This window comes from Equus asinus, chromosome 2 (genome assembly GCF_041296235.1).
Source record: "Equus asinus isolate D_3611 breed Donkey chromosome 2, EquAss-T2T_v2, whole genome shotgun sequence".
NCBI classification, from domain to species: domain Eukaryota; kingdom Metazoa; phylum Chordata; class Mammalia; order Perissodactyla; family Equidae; genus Equus; species Equus asinus.
The window spans coordinates 180,278,328-180,298,369 of NC_091791.1; the positions used below are offsets into that span (position 1 = coordinate 180,278,328).

The window sequence follows — 20,042 nt, forward strand, 5'->3', positions numbered from 1 at the left end:
AATTTTGTTTTGTTTTGTTTAAAGATAGATAACAAACATACTTCTATTAAGAGGAATAAGTAGAAATACAAAAAGAAGGGATAACTTTTTTTTTTTGAGGAAGATTAGCCCTGAGCTAACATCTGCCACCAATCCTCCTTCTTTTTGCTGAGGAAGACTGGCCCTGAGCTGACACCTGTGCCCATCTTCCTCTATTTTATGTGGGACGCCTGTCACAGCATGGCTTGTCTGCCCCCAGGATCCGAACTGGCAAACCCAGGGCCACCGCAGCAGAACTTGTGAAGTATGAACATAACTGCCGCACCACAGGGCCAGCCCCAGGATAATTTTTTGAAGATCCTAGAACAGGCAGAGAAGGTGGGAAGCAGAAGTACAGATAGGGGAAAAACAAAAAGGCTTTTCTGAAACCAAAAATGAGCAAAAGAAGGTGGCTTAATTTAGAAATTTTAAAGAGACGAAGATGTAAGGCAGAGCTGTTTGATGAAGGAAAGGCCCGAATCATGGTATTCGCTTTGCATTCCTGTAGAATAGTGATGGCATGGTGGGTGGCTTGTTTCAAACTAGCTTTCCAATTATCAGAATCTCAGGATGTAATTAATGAGAGATGTGACCAATGTGTTAAAATGTGAATGTGTGGAGGAAGAAGAAAGCTTAAGAATCACTGTTCTAGCAGACTGTCTTTCTTATAGGAGCTCAAGAAGCTGAACTGAATTCCTAGTGAGGTTAGAATAGAGATGATCCTTGACTATAATGAAGGGTTTGACAAACAAAAAAGTGTTTAAAATACAGTCATGCGTTCCGTTAGATTGGCAAAAACATCCAAAACCAAGAGTGACAAATGTTGGAGAGGTTGTGGAGAAAAAGGAACCCTCATACACTGTTGGTGGGAATGCAAACTGGTACAGCCACTATGGAAAACAGTATGGAGACTTCTCAAAAAGTTAAAAATAGAAATACCCTATGACCCAGCCATTCCATTACTGGGTATCTATCCTAAGAACCTGATATCAGAAATCTCAAGAGTCCGTTGCACCCCTATGTTCATCGCAGCATTATTTACAATAGCCAAGACGTGGAACCAGCCTACATGCCCAGAAACTGATGATTGGATAAAGAAGATGTGGTATATATACACAATGGAATACTACTCAGCCATAAAAAAACACAAAATTGGCCCATTCACAACAACGTGGATGGACCTCGAGGGTATTATGTTAAGCGAAATAAGCCAGTCAGAGAAAGACGAACTCTATATGACTCCACTCATAGGTGGAAATTAGTATATTGATAAGGAGATCTGATCGGTGGTTACCAGGGAAAAGGGGGGGTGAGGGGAGGGCACAGAGGGGGAAGTGGTGTACCCACAACATGACTAACAGAAATGTACAACTGAAATCTCACAAGGTTGTAATCTATCATAACATTAATAAAAAAAAAAAATACAGTCATGCGTTGCTTTACGATGGAGATACATTCTGAGAAATGTGTCTTAGGAGACTGCGTCATCGTGTGAATGTCATACAGCATACTCACACAAACCTACATGGTATAGCCTACCACACACCTAGGCCATATGGCACTAATCTTATGGGACACCCCCCATTGTATATGCAGTCCATCGTTGACCAAAATGTTACGCGGTGCATGACTGTAATTATTCTGAGAAAGAAAGTAAGAGGTGAACAGGAATTAAGAAATTTGCCAAACAGAAGAGAAGGCATTGTTGAGTAATGGAGCATGAATCTAGAGTAACTCTATTAGCAGACTGGTTTGATAATTTTCTCTGGTAATGTACTGTCACCTAGGAATAGAGAAAGTAGATGTTCAGAATGATTCTGATTAGAGAATTGATTATGGCCAGATATATATAAACGTAAGTGGAAGAACAGTTTTAAGGGTGCTAGATATGGCATTTTAAAAATAGTTGACAATGTGTGAGTTTCCTGGACAGGACGGCAAGTGAAATCAGAGGTGGGTGGGCAGTTTGACAGTGGGAATAGGAAAAGCAAAAAACAGGAGGCATAAAAGTTTAAAACACCGGTTGAATAAGACGTGAGAGAGTGAGAAATGTGGATGTTAAGGAGGTTGTGGATTTCAGTCTCAGAAATACAGGCATTCTCAATAACGGTGACATCCAAAGTTTCACTTTATTAATGTATTTCCAGTTAGACTACCAAAAATCACCTATCCAAACATTTTATTTTTATGAGTTTGGAAAGGAAGGAAGCACATATACATAGGTTGATCTTATAGGAATTTCAGTTAAGTAATATTTTGTAGTTTCTAGTACCAGTTTCCCAGGAAATCTCATCCTGATACAGGCACTTAGAGATCATTGAAATAATGATTTAACGAGGTTTTACAAATCCAAACTGACATGTAAGTGGGTAGACATCTAAGGGCTTAAAGAGAAATCAGTTACAACAATATAACAGACTATACCCATCTTCTTTGCTCCATTAATATTTTTTGTAGGTACTCGTTTGTATTCACCAGTCATTTCACTTGGGGCCTCTTAGAATAATCAAGGGCAGATTTGGAATGCCTAAATATGCGAAAACCAAGGACATTTTATAGGTTCAATCAGATTTCTGTTTCAAAAGATAATTCTGAAATGTATAAAAAAAGGTGTAACAATTCAACGATACCAAATATTTTAATGCAGCCCTACATTTTTCCAAAACATTTATTATTTCTAAGGTATGAATAAATGAAAGACAGTTTCTGCTCAGAAAGTTATAACTGAACAAGATGGCATTATTCACACATAAATAGACATACAGCTGACGGTTGCAAGTTATAAATTTAAAGGTTTTCCAACAACTTACCACTGTCTTGAGTCCAAATTCCTAAGTTCTCTAAGTAGTTTTTCATTTTTCTTCAAGAGATGAAAGCTCCTCCTAAATAGAGAGATTTATAAACATTTTCATCACCTTTGCAGTGAATGACATCACAGTCCTGGAAATACCTTCCACTCTACTCATGCAACTCTTACACTGAGTTCTTGCCTTTTCATACTTCTAACACAAAGGAGAATAGACCCTAAAAAAAATGTCAAGAATTTAAGTCATTATTTCTGCCCAGGCCATCATGCATTTCTGCTAGTGGATCATTATCTATCGGCCTCTTCAATTTTTCCTCGCAGATCCTGTGAGCTTCCCAAACTCATATCTAGAAAAATGGATGAAAACACTTGTAGGTTCCCTCTCAAGAGTTTCATAAAAATATGCAAAAAAGTTGTTCTTCACAAGAAATAAAATATTCGCAAAATCTAAATCACTACTAAGTAAGCCTATGTAATTCAAACGGAATTTGCTTTCTTCTTTGTTTTACATTATATGTATTTTTTTTACCCTACGAAGTGATGTATAAATTTTACCATACGTCCTATAGGTGCTAAATATGCACAAATTATATTCAGGAAATCAATGCTTGCTGTGGTAAAATATAGCTTCCCACCTTTAATTTTTCTCAAGACAATATATGGATGATTCTATAGCAAAAAATAGTAGAATGTACTTATATGAGTGGCAGTTACTTGTATTTGGACATACGAAAGGCAAACTGTGCTCCTGATACAGTGTGGCTTTCCCATAAGGCAGAGGATACTTCCTTCTAATAAATGGAAGGGTTTAAATCAAGTAAGATTACAAACACCAGGCAAGCAAGTAGAATTCCATTTCAATGCTTCACATGTGGTTGAATTACTTGAAGATACACTCGTCCAGTGATATCTGAGCTCCTCTCCTACTACTAATTGAAAACAATGTGTTACATAGTGCTTCTTCTTCCACTCCCCTACAGCTTTTAGTATCATAGAAATTTAAAAAGTGTCTATTATGCTTTACACTAGTGTACAACTTTAGTATTTTATGTACGTTAGCTAATTTAATTCTCACCATTATGTGAGGTGGGAGTTATTTCCTAAATTGTAGACTATAGCCTGAGGCTCAAAGGTTAAGTGACTCTAACCTGGGTCTTCTGATTTAAGTTTGATGCCTTTTCATTTAACTCCTACCTAACTTACTTGAATACACTGTGTATTTATTGCAGTTTTTACTGAGGTTTTTCAAGATACATAAGAAAACCAAATTAAAAAGAAATCTAGATTTTTTTTCTTGATACTAAATCTTGAGTCAAATTTCTGATACAAACAAGAAATGATCACACTGCTGTTTGTCTAAAAAAACAGTTAGGCTTATGTGACATAAGAAATACATATCTGGGCTCTGCTTCCAGTTCCCGACACAGAACTCCTAAAGCCCTGTAATTTCCTGAGTGTTGGAGGTGACGGGGACATCTTATACAAAGTTCCTACGTCCCTTGGAATTTTCCAGGGTAATAGGAGCATCTTTTGTTCCAATGAGGTGACTCTTGGTGGGCACCTGGATAACTTCAGGATGGGGCCTCATCACCAGAAAGAGCAAGCTATGATTAGAAGCTTGGAACTTTCAGCCCCACCTCTGGGGAGGGGAGAAGGGCTGGAGATTGAGTTAATAATCAATCATGCCTGTATGATGATGCCTCCATAAAAATCCCTAAACTATGGGGTTTGGAGAGCTTCCAGGCTGGTGAACATATTCACTGTGCTGGGAGGGTGGCACACCCCAACTCCACAGAGACAGAACCTTCTGTGCTTCGGGTTTTTTCAGAATTCACTCTATGTACCTATTCATCTAGTTGTTTACCTGTATCCTTTAACTATACTTTACAATAAACTGGTAAATCTTAAGTAAATGTTCTGTGAATCATTATAGCTAATTATCAAACCCGAGGAGTGGGGTTTGGGAACCCGTGATTCATAGCTGAACTTGCAACTGGTGTCTGAAGTCGGGGACAGTCTTGTGGGTCTGAGGCTTTAACCAGTCTATGCCAACTCCAGGTAGTGCTGGAACTCTCGGTGTGGAAAACCCACACATCTGGTGCCAGAAGTGTTATAAGAAAAAAAGGCTTTCCTGATAGTTTATGTGAACGTTGGAAAAATAAGACACTTTCAATTTTATGAGCTATAATTTCTAAGTCAAATAGTTCTACTAGTCATTCTGAAAATGCTAATAGTTAATTTACTGTGTTATCTTTTTATTCCATTGAATCCGGTGGTCTCAAAAAAAAATCTGCCCACTGGTCAAAGAACTAACTGGTAGATAAAAAACTTAGTGAGGAAAAAAATAAAGACTAAAATGCTTGATCAAAAGCTGAATAAGACTAATGTGAAAAAAAAAGGAAAAATTTCTCTTTTATTCTTACCTTTTATCCCAGGAATTCATTCCCAATATACTAAGAAGCAATCTGCAATAATAAAATGCTGACTGAGGCTTCTGAGGTGTTGGCTCATCTTGCTCCACAGCTTTCATGTTTAAGTCATTAAAGTGTTTCTCAACAAATTCTTTTTCCTCTGTATGTTGCTTAAGGATAGCATTGATAACATCATTTTCCTGTTTTTCAGAAATGCACACAGGTTGTGGAGCAGGAATATTAAGTGAGATTCCAGTTCTCTGTAAGCATTCAGGACTAGTTACACCTAAATACTGCAAAAGCTCATCAAGAACATCTTCTTCATCTTTTATTGTATCCCAAGTCGGTACGGTTTCTCTAAATCTTCTTTTAAACTGGAGGGGTATCCCATCTTTTACTGTTATATCTTCTAAGCATTCATTAGATGTAGGAGGCTCTTCTGGTTTCTCTTGGCGAGACAATGAAAGTATGAGAGATGTAGGTTCTGACAAACCACTTACAGGAGGTGGTCCATACAGGATGGCAGAATCCCATGAATATTTTCCAGAGAGATCACGTACTATGATTCTGACATTTGAATTGGCTGATGCAAGACCAGCAGACAAACCTCCTCCAGGTATACTTTCTTCTGACCTGATCTGGATACAGGACACTAATGTTGTATTGTTCAACACAAAGAACTGGATATTTGGACTCTCAAAGAGTTCAGGAGAAAGTTCAGTACTTTCACTGTAATGATTGTCATGATTTTCACACACCTGACTTGTTAACATAGCAGGACCACCACTCATTGGATAATGGCCCAAGTGATTTACCAGGTGTGTAATAACAGTGCGGGCAGCTATTGAGATTAATCCTTGTTGCATTTGAGTTTTCACTAGAAATGAAAAATACAAGTGAATGGAGACACTGCTGCTTCCCAGGGAGTCATATAACAATGAAATATTAGACAACAAATGGATTTTGTCACATCATCAAAATCACACTGACATATTTCAGTAAATATTACTATTTCCAAGTTAGATTCTGTACCACAGGAATGATGACAAAGAAGAAGAAAACTGTTCTTTGATGAATTTTTGTTAATTTTGTAAGGTAGCCCTTTTTGAAATTTATGCTTATGGATTCCTAATTCAAACTTATACCTTTAAATGTATATGATGCTTTCAAAGAAGGATCAAAAGAATTATAAATCAACCACTTGAAATCACTTGGCATACAGATTAGAAAGCGAATGAAATCCAACTGATATGTTTCTTATGAGTAGATTCAGAGACACAGTTTGCAGCATGCCTTAAATGTCACTCAGTTATGGCTTTTATCGATGATGTGAAAGTTTCAGAGAAAAGTGATCTTTCATTAAACTTTAGGAGTCATGAGATCAATTTAAAGAGTAAGTCAGTGTAGCCAGTACATGCCAAGGAAACTCTATTTTAAAGGAAAACATATTTTATGGGCCTCCTTATGTGTTAAATTTTTCCAAGGTGTTCTTCTATGTGATTGCGGTCTAGTGTGAGCAGTCAGTTGTACATAAGAAGCTTAAGCACATGAGAGAAAGCAAATAGGTAAGGAACATATCAAATGAGTAACTTAAAAAAAATCAAAGGAAACAGTAAAAAGAGAAAACTCAAAGAATCTATTAGTAAGAGGCCTGAAAAGGCAAGGTGCCTAACGTCAGGAGCTGAAGGAGGAGGGGAGGAGAGAAGGAAGATGTGGAAGCCAGCTCTGGAATGAGTGGTGTGAGGGGGTAGGAACAATTCAGCGACAGTTATCTTGATACTTTTCATCTAGGAGACCAAAGGAGAGTTGTTATTGGTAAGTACTGATCATTCAGCTAGAAGACGAAGTTTAGTTGTGTGTTTGTGTGTACATGTGTGTTTACAGTGTTCTTGTCTCAGTTATAGACATGATTACAGATTTTGTTTCCGTATTGTTCTGCCACAGTCGTAGACTGATCTCATCTGAGTATTGTTTATATTCCTAAAGTTAACCATTTGGGAATACTATGACCTAGCTGCCAGAATAAATATAGATTTGGGAATGTCCTGATGATCAAAGTGTTATCTACATACAGAAATTCCTTAATTTTAAGTGTACTTTGTGGTGACTTTTAGTAACTGTATAGAATTGTTTAACCATCAACATAATCTAATACATAGTTAAAATTCCCCATCAACAAAAATAATAAATTTTATTTTATGTACATTATACCTCAATAAACCCAACTTAAAAAAGTTCATAAGGAGACTAACGTACACTGCTGGTATGATTACTTAAAAAGAGGCAAGAGAGATGAATAGTGTTACATTTTCAAGGCCATAGCCCTCAAGATTCAGAACCAACACCACCGGGTACGGGCAGAAAGTCAGCAAAAAACCAGTTTCTGCCATTAACATAACATCTTCTACATTATCCAACTCTAAAAAAGAACAGTTCTCTTTTGGCTTTGGTTGATTTTGAAATGTTACTGATTTACAAAATTTTAACTTTCTATTATCAATCAAGTTTTATGTCTACATACATGTATATATGAACATTTTTCAGTTTACTTAAAAAGTTCCAATTACACTAAACTTTTCTTTAATTATAAATACGGCTAGTTCTGAAAATCAGCTATTCAACACTACAAAACAACACTAAATGATTAACTTTAATTCAATCCTACATTTTCAAGACCATAAGCAAAGTAAGAAGTTATGTCACCATGTGATGAGAAACAGAGGAGTGGCTTGAATCTAGTGTCTGCTTTCCCTTCTCTAGTTATAATTTGGAATATAATGGATGTTCACACTGTAAGCGGCCTTACAGATAACCTAGCCAGTACTGCTCAGTTTGTACATGAGGACAAATGGGTTCACAGAATTTAAGAGATTTGCCTGCCATTCAAGATTTCACATCAGGGCTCGTCTTTTGCTTCCCATCTCAGTGTTATTTCCATTTTTATCACAGTCTAATTTCCATATTGTTCTCTTTTGTTAAACTGCCCTTTTCTTTTGGCAAATCACTATGACATGTGGAAACAATGAATTAAAAATTTATCTTTTTCCTCTGTTCAGTAACTTAAAAAACTTATTTAGTATAAATTACTAAATAAATTGCCAAAATCAATGTAAAAAACTCACGTAAATAAGTCTAAATCACGTTTTAATACAAATTAAAGATTTTCTTTCCTTTTTTTTTGTGAGGAAGATTGTCGCTGAGCTAACATCTGTGCCAACCTTCCTCCATTTTATGTGGGATGCTGCCATAGCATGGCTTGACGAGCTGTGCTAGCTCCATGCCCGGGTTCTGAACCTGCAAACCCTGGGCCGCCCACGGAGAGAGAGTGAACTTAACCAGTATGCCACTGGGCCAGCCCAAGATTTTTTTATTTTTGATGTAGGAAAAAAATGTTCTGTTCTTTATTTTCTTTTCCCCCTTTCTTCGTTTTGAGTGATAAACTTAAAATAGGTAACTTGTTCTAAGCAGTGAATCTTTTTTGCAGGACATTTCTGCAGAAGCGAAAGAGTATAATTTAATAGAAATAGATCACAGAAAAGAGAAAAAATCCTGACTTTGTCTCTGGCTTGTTCTTTGATCATGGGCAAATCACACAGAACTTCTTAAACCTCATTTTTCTCTAAGAATAACTGAGACTTTTTGTAAAGATGAATTAAAAATTCATATACAAAGCTGGATATAACAGAAACAATATAAATCATTCAATTTTTCAAGCATTATTGGTAACATAGGTTTTATGAGTTTCTTTTTCAAACTTGCTTATAAATAAACTGCAAGAATGAGCCAGCTCTTTCCCTAAACGTAAACCTCCAAATCCAGGTACCAGTCAATCCTATGCACGCTCTTCCAAAGGAAGAGAGAGCAGGAACGCAGTTTAAATGAGCTTGTTCATAAATATGTCATAATTATTAATATTGAGAACACTTAAAAAATAAATTTAGATTTCAGAGGTAGGTAAAAGCATTTTCTTTCCTAAGCTGCTTCTCTAAATTCAAGATATATATAAAAAGGATAAAAATCTCTCAACTTGTTAATTGGGCAGTTAGATTGATTTAGATTTATTTTTTAGTTATAAACTATAGAACATACATCTTTCTCTTCTACATATCTACTTAGATATAAAGAAAACATACGAAATTCTCTAATTTAGAAACTCAAAATGAAATTCTAAAATAACCAGCCTTGTAAGAAAATGCAAAATGAAGATATCGATGCTTCTAAAGCTTCGTGTAACTGGCATTCATTTAAATAAGTCTATTCAGAGTTGTCTTTTCAGATTGTCAGATTAAACAAACCCTACAGCATTTGCAGCAAACCCATAATTACAGATTATTATGGCATACAAAAGCAGCAAGACATAAAAAGCTGCTGCAATTCACTACACTGTAATAGAACATGCAGAGGAAGTTAATTTTGGCAAATGCTTTAACTATTAGCTTTGCATAATATGTATAGGTGAAACTGTAATTAGGACAGAATGAATCCTTCAGAGCCTGCTTTCACTCTGACCCTGAAAATGATGACTTCTTGCTAATAAGACTACTGCCATTTGACAAAAAGCCAACTTCACTACCTCGCTTTATTCTTTGGTAAATTTAATAATTACAGCTACTCCTGCCAATAGTTCTCAAATCAGACTTGTTCAATCCAATACTGAGCTTATTAGGGACATTCTATGTTTAGAAATCTTTGGCCAAAAAAGTACTTGAAGATGATGAAGCATGCCTTAGACAAGGGCACAATGATTAGTCATTTTTGCCACATTAAAAACCCCACAGCATGTAGTCACTACAGACCACAGAATCACCTGCTGTTAGCTCACAGCTGTTCCTAAAAGGTTCTGCATTTATCTGGTCCTTAATATTTTTAAGTCCAAAGGGAACAACTTAATACATTCAGAGAATAGTACTCCATGGAGTATCTGGTATCAATATAAAACTCATCTATTTAAATCTTTACCTTTGTGTCTTTTACAGTGACTGTTGATGGTACAATAAATTTTGTATGAAATACATTAAAACTCCCCTTTATATACATAAACTATTTATTTCACTGTTTAAGAAATACACTATACTGCTGTGAATCAAACTTCATCACTTTACACCTTTAAAAATGCAAAAAGCAAGTAATCTTTCCATATAACTTTGTTTTTAAGTAAAATAAACATTCTATTTCACTATGCCAAATCTAAAGAAATAATTAGGTGCCAGCCCAGTGGCGTAGTGGTTAAGTTCGTGTGCTCCGCTTTGGCAGCCCAGGGTTCATGGGTTCAGATCCCAGGCACAGACCTACACACTGCTCATCGAGCCATGCTGTGGCAGAGTCCCACATACAAAATAGCAGAAGATTGGCACAGATGTTAGCTCAGGGCCAATCTTCCTCAAGCAAAAAGAGGAAGATCAGCACAGATGTTAGCTCAGGGCAAAGGTTTTTCACCAAAAAGAAAGAAAGAAAGACAAGAAATAATTATAAGGTGCCTACATCAAGAATTGTCTAAATTATTTTGCTATGCTGTACTGATCAGTATATCTCTATTATATCTGACCTATAATTTAAATTTATATTCCTATTTCACTTGTATATTTGTGTTCTAGACAAACTATTAGCAACTTGTGGTCAACCCAAAACCCTAGCCCTATTTCCTTGATGTGTAGCTTCCTATCTTCTCTTGCACTCTATGTCATCAATCCATTATCATTGCCACATCCTAGATGTTTACTCATTTATAACTATTCTACCTTTAAAAACCAAACTGTTCCCGAATAGCTGACTCTTTGACCACGACCTCCTGGTCTAGTGATTTCCCTTGGAGAGGGCTCTGGGGCTCTCATAATTGGACGGGAGAGAAGTCGGTGGGATCCCAGGCCTTCACCCTGCTGCAGCTCTACCTTAAGAAGTTTCACAAATTGGAATTCCTTGTGAAATTTATTTGAAGAGGTTCCACTTCTTAAAACTCATTTTAAAAATCACTGTCCTAATATACTGATGCTCTCAGGGGTTCTCAACCTTGGCTGCATATTAATTACCTGCAAAGCTTCAGAAAATCCCAGCAATCTCAGATCAATATACAAAATCTCTATGGATGGGACTAAAGCATCAGTATTTTATTTTATTTTTTTTTGGGAGGAGATTAGCCCTGAGCTAACTACTGCCAATCCTCCTCTTTTTGCTGAGGAAGATTGGCCCTGAGCTCACATCCGTGCCCATCTTCCTCTATTTTATATGTGGGACGCCTACCACAGCATGGCTTGCCAAGCGGTGCCATGTCCGCACCTGGGATCTGAAGTGGCGAACCCCGGGCTGCCGAAGCAGAACGCATGCACTTAACCGCTGTGCCACTGGGCCGGCCCCAAGCATCAGTATTCTAATGTGCAGCCAAGGCTGAGAATCACTGTTCTAACTTCTCATTACTAACCACACCTACTTTCTGACTCAACGGATCATGACATTTTCTTCCAACTTCTTAGTCATTTCCTAGCATCAGTTCAATCTTTACCAAGCCTAGATTCCACGGCTAAACCATATATCAATATTCTGAAAGCCATAGTTCCCTTGTATTCCTGCCTTTCCTCCTTACTGAATGTTGACTGGTGCAACCAAAACTTTGTAGTTTCCATTTTCTGTTGGGTCCCCAATAACTTCTGTCAATCCCTTTAATTTACTTCCATCTTCTTCTTTTTGGTCTTAGAAAAAGGGCTAATAGCACCTATACTTTCTAACTCATCCCCTGAGGAACTTCACTCTACTAATGATCCCCTTCCCACCTTCCTTCTCAGCTTATAATTAAGTTCAACTCTCTGCCTCCTTAAAACTCTCTTAACCCTGAACCATCTTAGCTTACCTACTGTTTTACCACTTGTCTTTCTTTCTTTCTTTAAACAGCCACGCTCCTTAAAGAGGACTTTCAACAGATGGCTCTACCTCTTTAACTCCTGCTTGCTCCTCAACCCACAGCCACTGCTTCTGCCTCCTACTTCTCTGAAACTGAAGCAGACACGCTTGTCGGTCTTGTTGTACTTGACTTCTCTATCATTTAATACTGTTGGCCAGTCTTTTAAAAATCTTTTTCCTCTCTTTGTTTCTGAGAAATTACTCTCTCCCAGTTTTCCTTCCTTTCCAACTTTTTCTTTTCAGAACACACACACACACACACACACACACACACACACACACACACACACATTTCTAACAAAGACCTCTCTGCTAAGATCTAGACCTGCTTATATAATGAACTGTCAGCTAGACATCTTCATATGAATATCCAGTAGGTACCCAAACTAGACCATTTCCAACACTGCCCTCCTCATCTTCCCTCCCAAACCTCTGAACTTTCTCATATTTTTGGTCTAGTTTGGGGAAAATCTAACCAATTTAAGCCTTTAGCAACTCTTGCTTGGCCTACTGACTGGTGCCTCTGCTCCTGGGTTGACGTCCCTAAAATCAATCTAATATACCAGAGATCAGAAAACTTTTTCTGTAAGGGGCGAGACAGTAAACACCATCAGCTGTATGGTCCGCGTGATCTCTGTGGCAACCACTAAACACTTCCATTGTTGCACAAAAGCAGCCATAATGATACATAAATGAACTGCACGGACGTGTCCCAATAAAACTTTATAAATAGGCAGCAGGCATGGGCCCTAATTTGCATCCTCATGTAAAATACTATTGTCAAAGTGATCTTAATACTAATTTTATCATGTATATTACCTCCTTAAAACCCTTCAATAACTGCTGGGTTCCTCTGGGCTACTTCTGCATCTTGAAGGTACTTTTACTTTTAAACTCATATTACAAGTTTATTTCTTTACATCTTTCCCTTGTATCAGATAGCAAACTCTATGAATGTAGAAAAAATGTTACTGAGTTCACTATGTACCAAGAACTGTGCAAGGGGTTTTACACATATTATCTTACCTAGTACTCAAAACAACCCTATGAGGGAACGAATATTAGTATTCTCATTTTACAAATAAGGAAACAGACATATGGTCATTCAGCTATTAAACGAGAGTCAAAATACAGTACCAGGTTTGTCAGACTCCAAAGCTAAATCTCTTATTCAATTATATAAATCCCATGATGTATAAAGTAAAATATGAAAAAGAACTTACCAGAGTAACTTAGCTAAGTGTATAAAAGGAATGTCATCACCTATAATCTTAGTAATTGTGTATCCGAAGTTATTTCTTAAATTAAAAATGAATTTTGCTATACTATAGATGGCAAGGTAAACAAGTACAAAGTAAGATATATTCTCCTTCATTATTTCTACCCTTGGGCTCAAATCATACTGTGAGAGAACCCAAGCAAGAATACTGTCCTGAAGAGAACTCACTTTACCTTCTGTTACAGGCTGGAGTTTAGAAGATCGTTCTGAATCAGGGGAGTGCAGAGGTTCAGGTTCTTTCAGACTTTCCAAATGCATAAAAGGATCATAATCTACAGATGCCAAATCAGAGAGGCTTATTGGAAAATACTTTGGATTGCTAAAACACTGAGCTCCATAAACACACCCATGTAATACCTGAAAATACAGGGGGAAAAAATACCAAGTTTTCCTTTTCAGTGAAAATAAGTAACTAAATAAAGATAAAAGGAGAAAAACATCAACTGGTAATACAAAAGCTTGACAAAAATTTTAAATATTTTAAAACTTAACTCTTCAATCAAAGTAAAACTTAATGCCTCTTAAAAAGACGAATGAGTAAAATTTAACGATTCTCATATTCAACAAAGATTTGACTCCTTTCAACTTTTTGCAATGAAACAACAGTGTCTTGTGGGAAGTACTTTTTTTTGCAGGGAAAGATTTGCTCTGAGTTAACACGGTGCCAATCTTCCTCTTTTCCCTTCTTTCTTTTCCCTCCCCAAATCCCCAGAATAAAGTTGTATGTTCTAGTTCTAAGTCCTTCTAGCTCTTCTGTGTGAGCCTCCGCTACAGCATGGCTGCTGACAGACGAGTGGTGTGGTTCTGAGTCTGGGAACTGAACCCAGGCTGCTGAAGCAGAGCATGCCAAACTTTAACCACTAGGTCATCAGGGCTGGCTCAGGGAAGTACTTTTTAATTATTCTTAGGTACTATAAGATAAATCTACATTGTTAGAAAATACCTAGCTCTAAAACAATGAAAATGTAACACTAAGAAATGTTATTTCTTTAGGTTTTAAAAACCCTTGCTTAACAAACAAATAATAAAGCAAAGAAGTTTACCTTATAAATGCAGTTGAGGACAGATTTTTCTATTTTGTCATTTTCTGCTCCTGTAGCATGGACTGGCTGAAGCAGTGTCTTCAGAGGTAAGGCCATGATCCAGTCCAGAAGGCACAAAAGTAAGGATACCACCAACTGCAACAACAACAAAGATCATTATTATTGTAAATTCATCAAATAAGAGCTTAACCTTAATAGAAATTCATCAATTTATTTTTTGTTTTCTAAAATTTATTTCAGAACTGAAATCAACCTTAAGTTCTATCATTAATATTTACCTAGACCTAATTGATTTTAAGATGTTGTATATGAACATTATCGTGAATTTTTCCCTTATATTTTAGGGCAAGTACAATGAAACCTTAAACATAATAAAAGCAGTAATGTTAGAACTATTTTAAAATTAATATAAAAACACTGAGCTTAAAAGATGACAGACATCAATCAGCGATACTTAATTAACTGCACAAGGAACATACCACAAAAGAAAGGTTTTAGTCCATATGTATCACAATCACTTCTACATTCCTTTTCTAATATAACAACACCTCACTGAGTATCCTGCCAGAAAGACTCTCTTGACCACTTTCTCAAACTGTTATCAGTTTTATTATACGAATCTTTCCACTGGACACTTTTAAACTAATGGATGTTATACCAAAACACTTTTATCCAAAATGTGGAATAAAGTAGTAGTATCCATTTGGTCCATTTTATTGGATAACAAATCATAAGTAGTGCCACAGAAGTGTCAGTCAAGTAGCAATAAGAGATCTGTTGATCTTCAGAGTGAAGACTAATTCTCCAATTCAAGGACGAATACTGGCCTAAATCTCCCAACCCATCCTTCAAAAGAACAATAAAGAACAAAAAGAACAACACAAAACCACATCCTTAGTATAACCAAAAAACAGAGAATATCCAAACTTCAAATTATTCATAAGTAGAAGATATATGGCAAATCCCAGCAAGTTTTTTCGCATTTTCCCACTGAAAGCTTTAATGAAGAGCAAGGGCAGTTTGGGAAAAACTGCAAAGAGAGAAGGGAACTAGGTACAAATCTAAAAACTAAGCCAGAGAGAAAATCCACCCTAAGTGTGAGAACATTGAAAAAGTGTACTGGTGCAGAGAGCACTGAGCAGAAAGAAAGGACTTAAAGTGGACGCAGGAAAGGGAACGCTTTGGGGAGAAGAATGTTGAGAGGGATGGAAAGACAACCTGTGGAAAATATGTAGTGGAAGGAAGAAGCAAAAGAGAAAGGTAGGATCCTACAAGACACAGAAGAGTTTTAAAAATCGATGGACCTACAATTCCTCTCCTCCTTAAAAAGCAGCCTCCAATAAAGATGCTATACTTGGTTAAACTGCCAGAAGAGGAAGCTCTTGAAGGAGGAATCTTGTAAACCACCCCAAGCCACCAACCTTGTCCACAGAAACGCAGAGGCAGTCTTCATCTATACAAAACTACTATAAAAAGAAAACAGAAAATGAGAATCTAAGCAATTCAGCTAATGAAAATCCTTCCCCCCACCGCCAAAAAAACCCCCAATTACAAAGCAGAAAAAAACTGTACTACAACATTGCAATCTGATTAAATATTTTTAAACAAGCATTTAGATATGAGGGGCAAAGAAAATCTCATCTTAAATCAGAAATGAAAAAACTAAGAAGAGGGGGCTGGCCAGTGGCACAGTGGTTAAGCACGCACGTTCAGCTTTGGCAGCTCAGAGTTCGCCAGTTCAGATCCCGGGTGCAGACACAGCACTGCTTGGCAAGCCATGCTGTGGCAGGCGTCCCACATATAAAATAGAGGAAGATGGGCAAAGATGTTAGCTCAGGGCCAGTCTTCCTCAACAAAAAGAGAAGGAATGGTGGCAGATGTTAGCTCAACAAAAAAACAAAAACTAAGAAGAAATAAACAAAGAAGGGAAGAACTGATTCAAATCAGGAAAAGAACTAAAAGAAAAGGACAAAATCATATTAGAAATGAGGCCTGAATTAAAAGATGCCTAAAGAAGAATAAATTTGAGAAAAACAAAAGCAAGATTTAATAAGGGGCATTAAGGAACAGTGAGAAAACAATTAAGAGAATAATAATGAGATAACAAAAAAGGTAAAAAGTGTCAGAGAGAAAGTGCTTGACATGGGAGACAGAAAGACTGCAAAAGTCCACCAGAAGCCAAGATAAACTGGCCTGCAACATTCAAGTCTAACACATATCCTGGTAAAACTGCAAAAGTAAGACTTCAAAAATAAAGAAAAAATATCCTTAGAGCCCCCAGGAAAAACGGCGAAATAATTTAAGAGAGTAAGAGAACAAAACTGGCATCAGACTTCTCAAGAACAATATACAAAGCAAAGGCAACATTGTGAAAAAAACCTTCAAGGAAAGTTAAGTGTGAACCAAAGATTCCATATCTAGCCAAGCTGTTTTTCAAGTGTCAGTGTTACAGAAAAGAGCTCAGAGAATCTGTGTTCATGAGCCCATCCTGGAAAATAAAGACGAGCTTCATCTAACCAAGAAGGTGACTGAGGAACTTCAGCAAAAAGACTAATGGTGCATATTCCACATATTTAGTTAAAGATCTAAGATTAAAAAAAAAGGTAGAGATGAATGTGAAGAATCATTTTTTATATGACATATGCTATATGATGGTATGTATAGAAATAACTAAAAATGAACGCAGAGAGAGAGAGAGAGAAAAGTGAAAAAGCTCATTTATTAACATATAGGCAGTAGACAGGAGACAAAGGACACCCTTAAATAATCACAAACCACACAGTAAAAGATTAAATAAGAAAGCAAGGGGAAAAAGGCATTAAAAAAGGTATAATATAAAGGTAACCACAAGAACAAAGTACAAAATGTCCTGAATACTGAAAGGAACTTAAAAAACAGAAGAACAAAGGAAATATATCATATAGAGAAAGAAACATAGAAAACATAACATGCATAATAGCCATAAAATAAAATGACAGAGGCAAGATAAAAATTATGTCTTACCAGAATGAGTTTAACTTGCCTAATAAAAAGATATTCAATTTGGCTCACAAAGCAAGACCCAAATATATGTTATATTCATGAGATATAGTTAAACAAAAAGATTCAGAAAGGCTAAAATTAAAGAGACGGGCAAAAGTATACCAGGCAAATTAGAATTCAAACGAAAAGGCATTAACATTAAAAGCTATTATTTAAAATGAAGACAAAACATTTATCAATATCCATGTATCAAATAACAGTGACTATTTTTATAAAGCAAAAACTACAATAGACGCAAGTAAATAAGAGGAACATTAACAACGGGAGACCTCAAGACACGACTCTTAGTACAAGACCGATCAAGTGGACAAAATATAGCTCACGTGAACTAACGTTGCTTGAGATCCTCAACAATGTTTAACAATATTAAAGGGATCTTGTCACCAAAAATGGGCAAACCGCTAGTACAGAAACTCAAGAAACAGACCTTAATTATTCACTAAAGGGTAAAGATGAACTTTTTAACAAAGGGAACACAGAAATCTGGTTATCCATTAGGAAAAACAACAAAAATTAGATCCCTATCTCAAAACATAGAGAATAAACTCTGAAAGGATGAGGGATGCAAACATAAAGAATGAAACCATACAAGTACTAGAGAAAACACGGGTAAATTCCTCTTTATCCACGGTACAGGGAAAGGCTTTCTACTGATGACTCAAAATCCAGACACAATCAAAGAAAAGACTTATAAACTGACTACATAAGAATAAATTCTTTTCCATGATCTCCCAAAAGAAACAACAAAAAACCCACCATAAACAAAATCAAAAGACAAATGAAAAAAAGGGAGAAAACTATTTGCATATACATATATCACAGTTAAGAGCTAATATCCCTAGTACGTAAAAATTTGAGGGAAAAATACCAAAACCTGACAGAAACTGTAAGAAGACATTAATAGACAATTTAGAAAAATAAAGAATCAGGCCATTAGTAAATACGAGAAGATACTCAACCTCACTTATAAAAAGAGAAAGGTAAATGAAAACGACACTGAGATACCATCGTTCCCCTATCAAACTGGCAAAAATAGAAAAACATGACACACTCTGGTTAGGCTCTGTGGAAACAGACACTCTCACAGTTCACTTGTGGGAACATCAATATTTAACAAACCTTTATCTGTTTACCTTTGACCCAGCAATACCACTTCCAGGAATATACCCTGAAAACACCTTCCAAAATGTAAAATATATAGGCACAAAGTTAGCAACTGCAGCACTGTTTGTAACCGCAAAATTCTGAAAACATATGTCTATATGCCCATACGTAGGAGAGTGAGTTAAATAAACTATGGCACATTCACACAATGGAGTACTAATACTATGGAGCTGTAATAAAGAACATCAAAGGTCTTTGTGAATTGAGGTATTGTAAATTTCCAGGATGTACAGTGAAGTGAAAGATCTGAAACACCAAAGAATATCCAGAATATGGTACTTCTGTGTACCAAACAAGGAGAAAAAACAAAATACAGATGTATCTGCTCACCTGTACAAAAATAAACAAAGGATGAATAAACCACAGACTAAAAAAAAAAAAACCAGGGATGAAAGAAAAAAACCCTAAAATGGAATACATACAGAAAAAAATGACCTGAACTGCATTTCAAATGAATTATATAAACACACTGAGGTGAGGAAGGGGGGGGAGAAGTAACCCAAATCACTTTTAAACACAGCTTTTGAACCATCTACTCTCTTGACAAACTATATATAGAGGTATAAATTAATCCTGAAACTGCTTTTATTTTTCTAGAACTGCACAGAGAAGTAAATACATTGTGAAGAAATGTGATAACGGGAGCTAGGTTTCTCATTGTTGACTAGGTGTTACAAATGTGGAAAGGAGAAAGGATAAACCGAACCTCGTGGTATTGGGTTAGAATCGAAAGTGTCAGGGTGAACTCATGGTGCTTTAATGCATATAGGTAGATAAAGAAATACATATATGTATATATTTTACATATATGTAAAATACATATTATATATGTGTGTGTACACATATTAGCTATTTTCTAGATCTATCTGCTGAGAGGGCCTAAAAAAAATAACAACCCAATGACAATGTTCAGGGAGAAACTGAGAGCCAGGTATTTTTGCTTACTTACTCTGTCCTGAGCCAGAGGGAAGTCTCTGGGGGTGCTAGTATGCTCAAATAGAACCACCTCTTTGTTTTGTGTGTTCCTAGGGGACTCATGAATGCCAAGCCCTGTCAGTTCCCAGAGCTAGGTAAGAGGGAGCCACTCCCTTAGGTAGCAGCTGTAACATTGGGGTGCTAGATGTGTGGACAAGCTCCTTCCAGGGAGAGGCTGGAGACCTGGTTTTATTGTTGGAGCAAGCCAGCCAGAGAATACAGAGGAAGTGCCCACTGGCTCTTACTGGTGGGGTGGGAGGCTTACAGTCAGCACCTACACGCAGGCTGATTAGAAGTTAGACCCTCAGGCAGCAGCCGTGCAAAGTGCGCAGTTAAATCCTTTGCAGAGGAAGAAGAGTAGATGGCTGTTTGGCCTGCTCCCTCTGCCCTTAGCCCTGGGGCGACAGCTGTGG

The 20,042-nt window shown here is 36.7% G+C and overlaps 1 protein-coding gene across 8 annotated transcripts in view; it reads right to left on the minus strand.

Annotated features, from left to right (window-relative positions):
- RALGAPA1 (Ral GTPase activating protein catalytic subunit alpha 1) overlaps window positions 1–20,042 on the minus strand; it is a 223,950-nt gene that overhangs the window by 75,947 nt on the left and 127,961 nt on the right. For all 8 annotated transcript variants that reach the window (XR_011501562.1, XM_044765509.2, XM_070504251.1 and 5 more), the window contains 4 exons: window positions 14,449–14,583; window positions 13,579–13,762; window positions 5,248–6,112; window positions 2,829–2,900 (listed from right to left, as the gene is read on the minus strand). Coding sequence is in view for 7 of the 8 variants with exons in the window: in XM_044765509.2 (XP_044621444.2) it covers window positions 2,829–2,900; window positions 5,248–6,112; window positions 13,579–13,762; window positions 14,449–14,583 (1,256 nt within the window). In the remaining variant the exon portion in view is untranslated. The remainder of the gene's footprint in view (window positions 1–2,828; window positions 2,901–5,247; window positions 6,113–13,578; window positions 13,763–14,448; window positions 14,584–20,042) is intronic.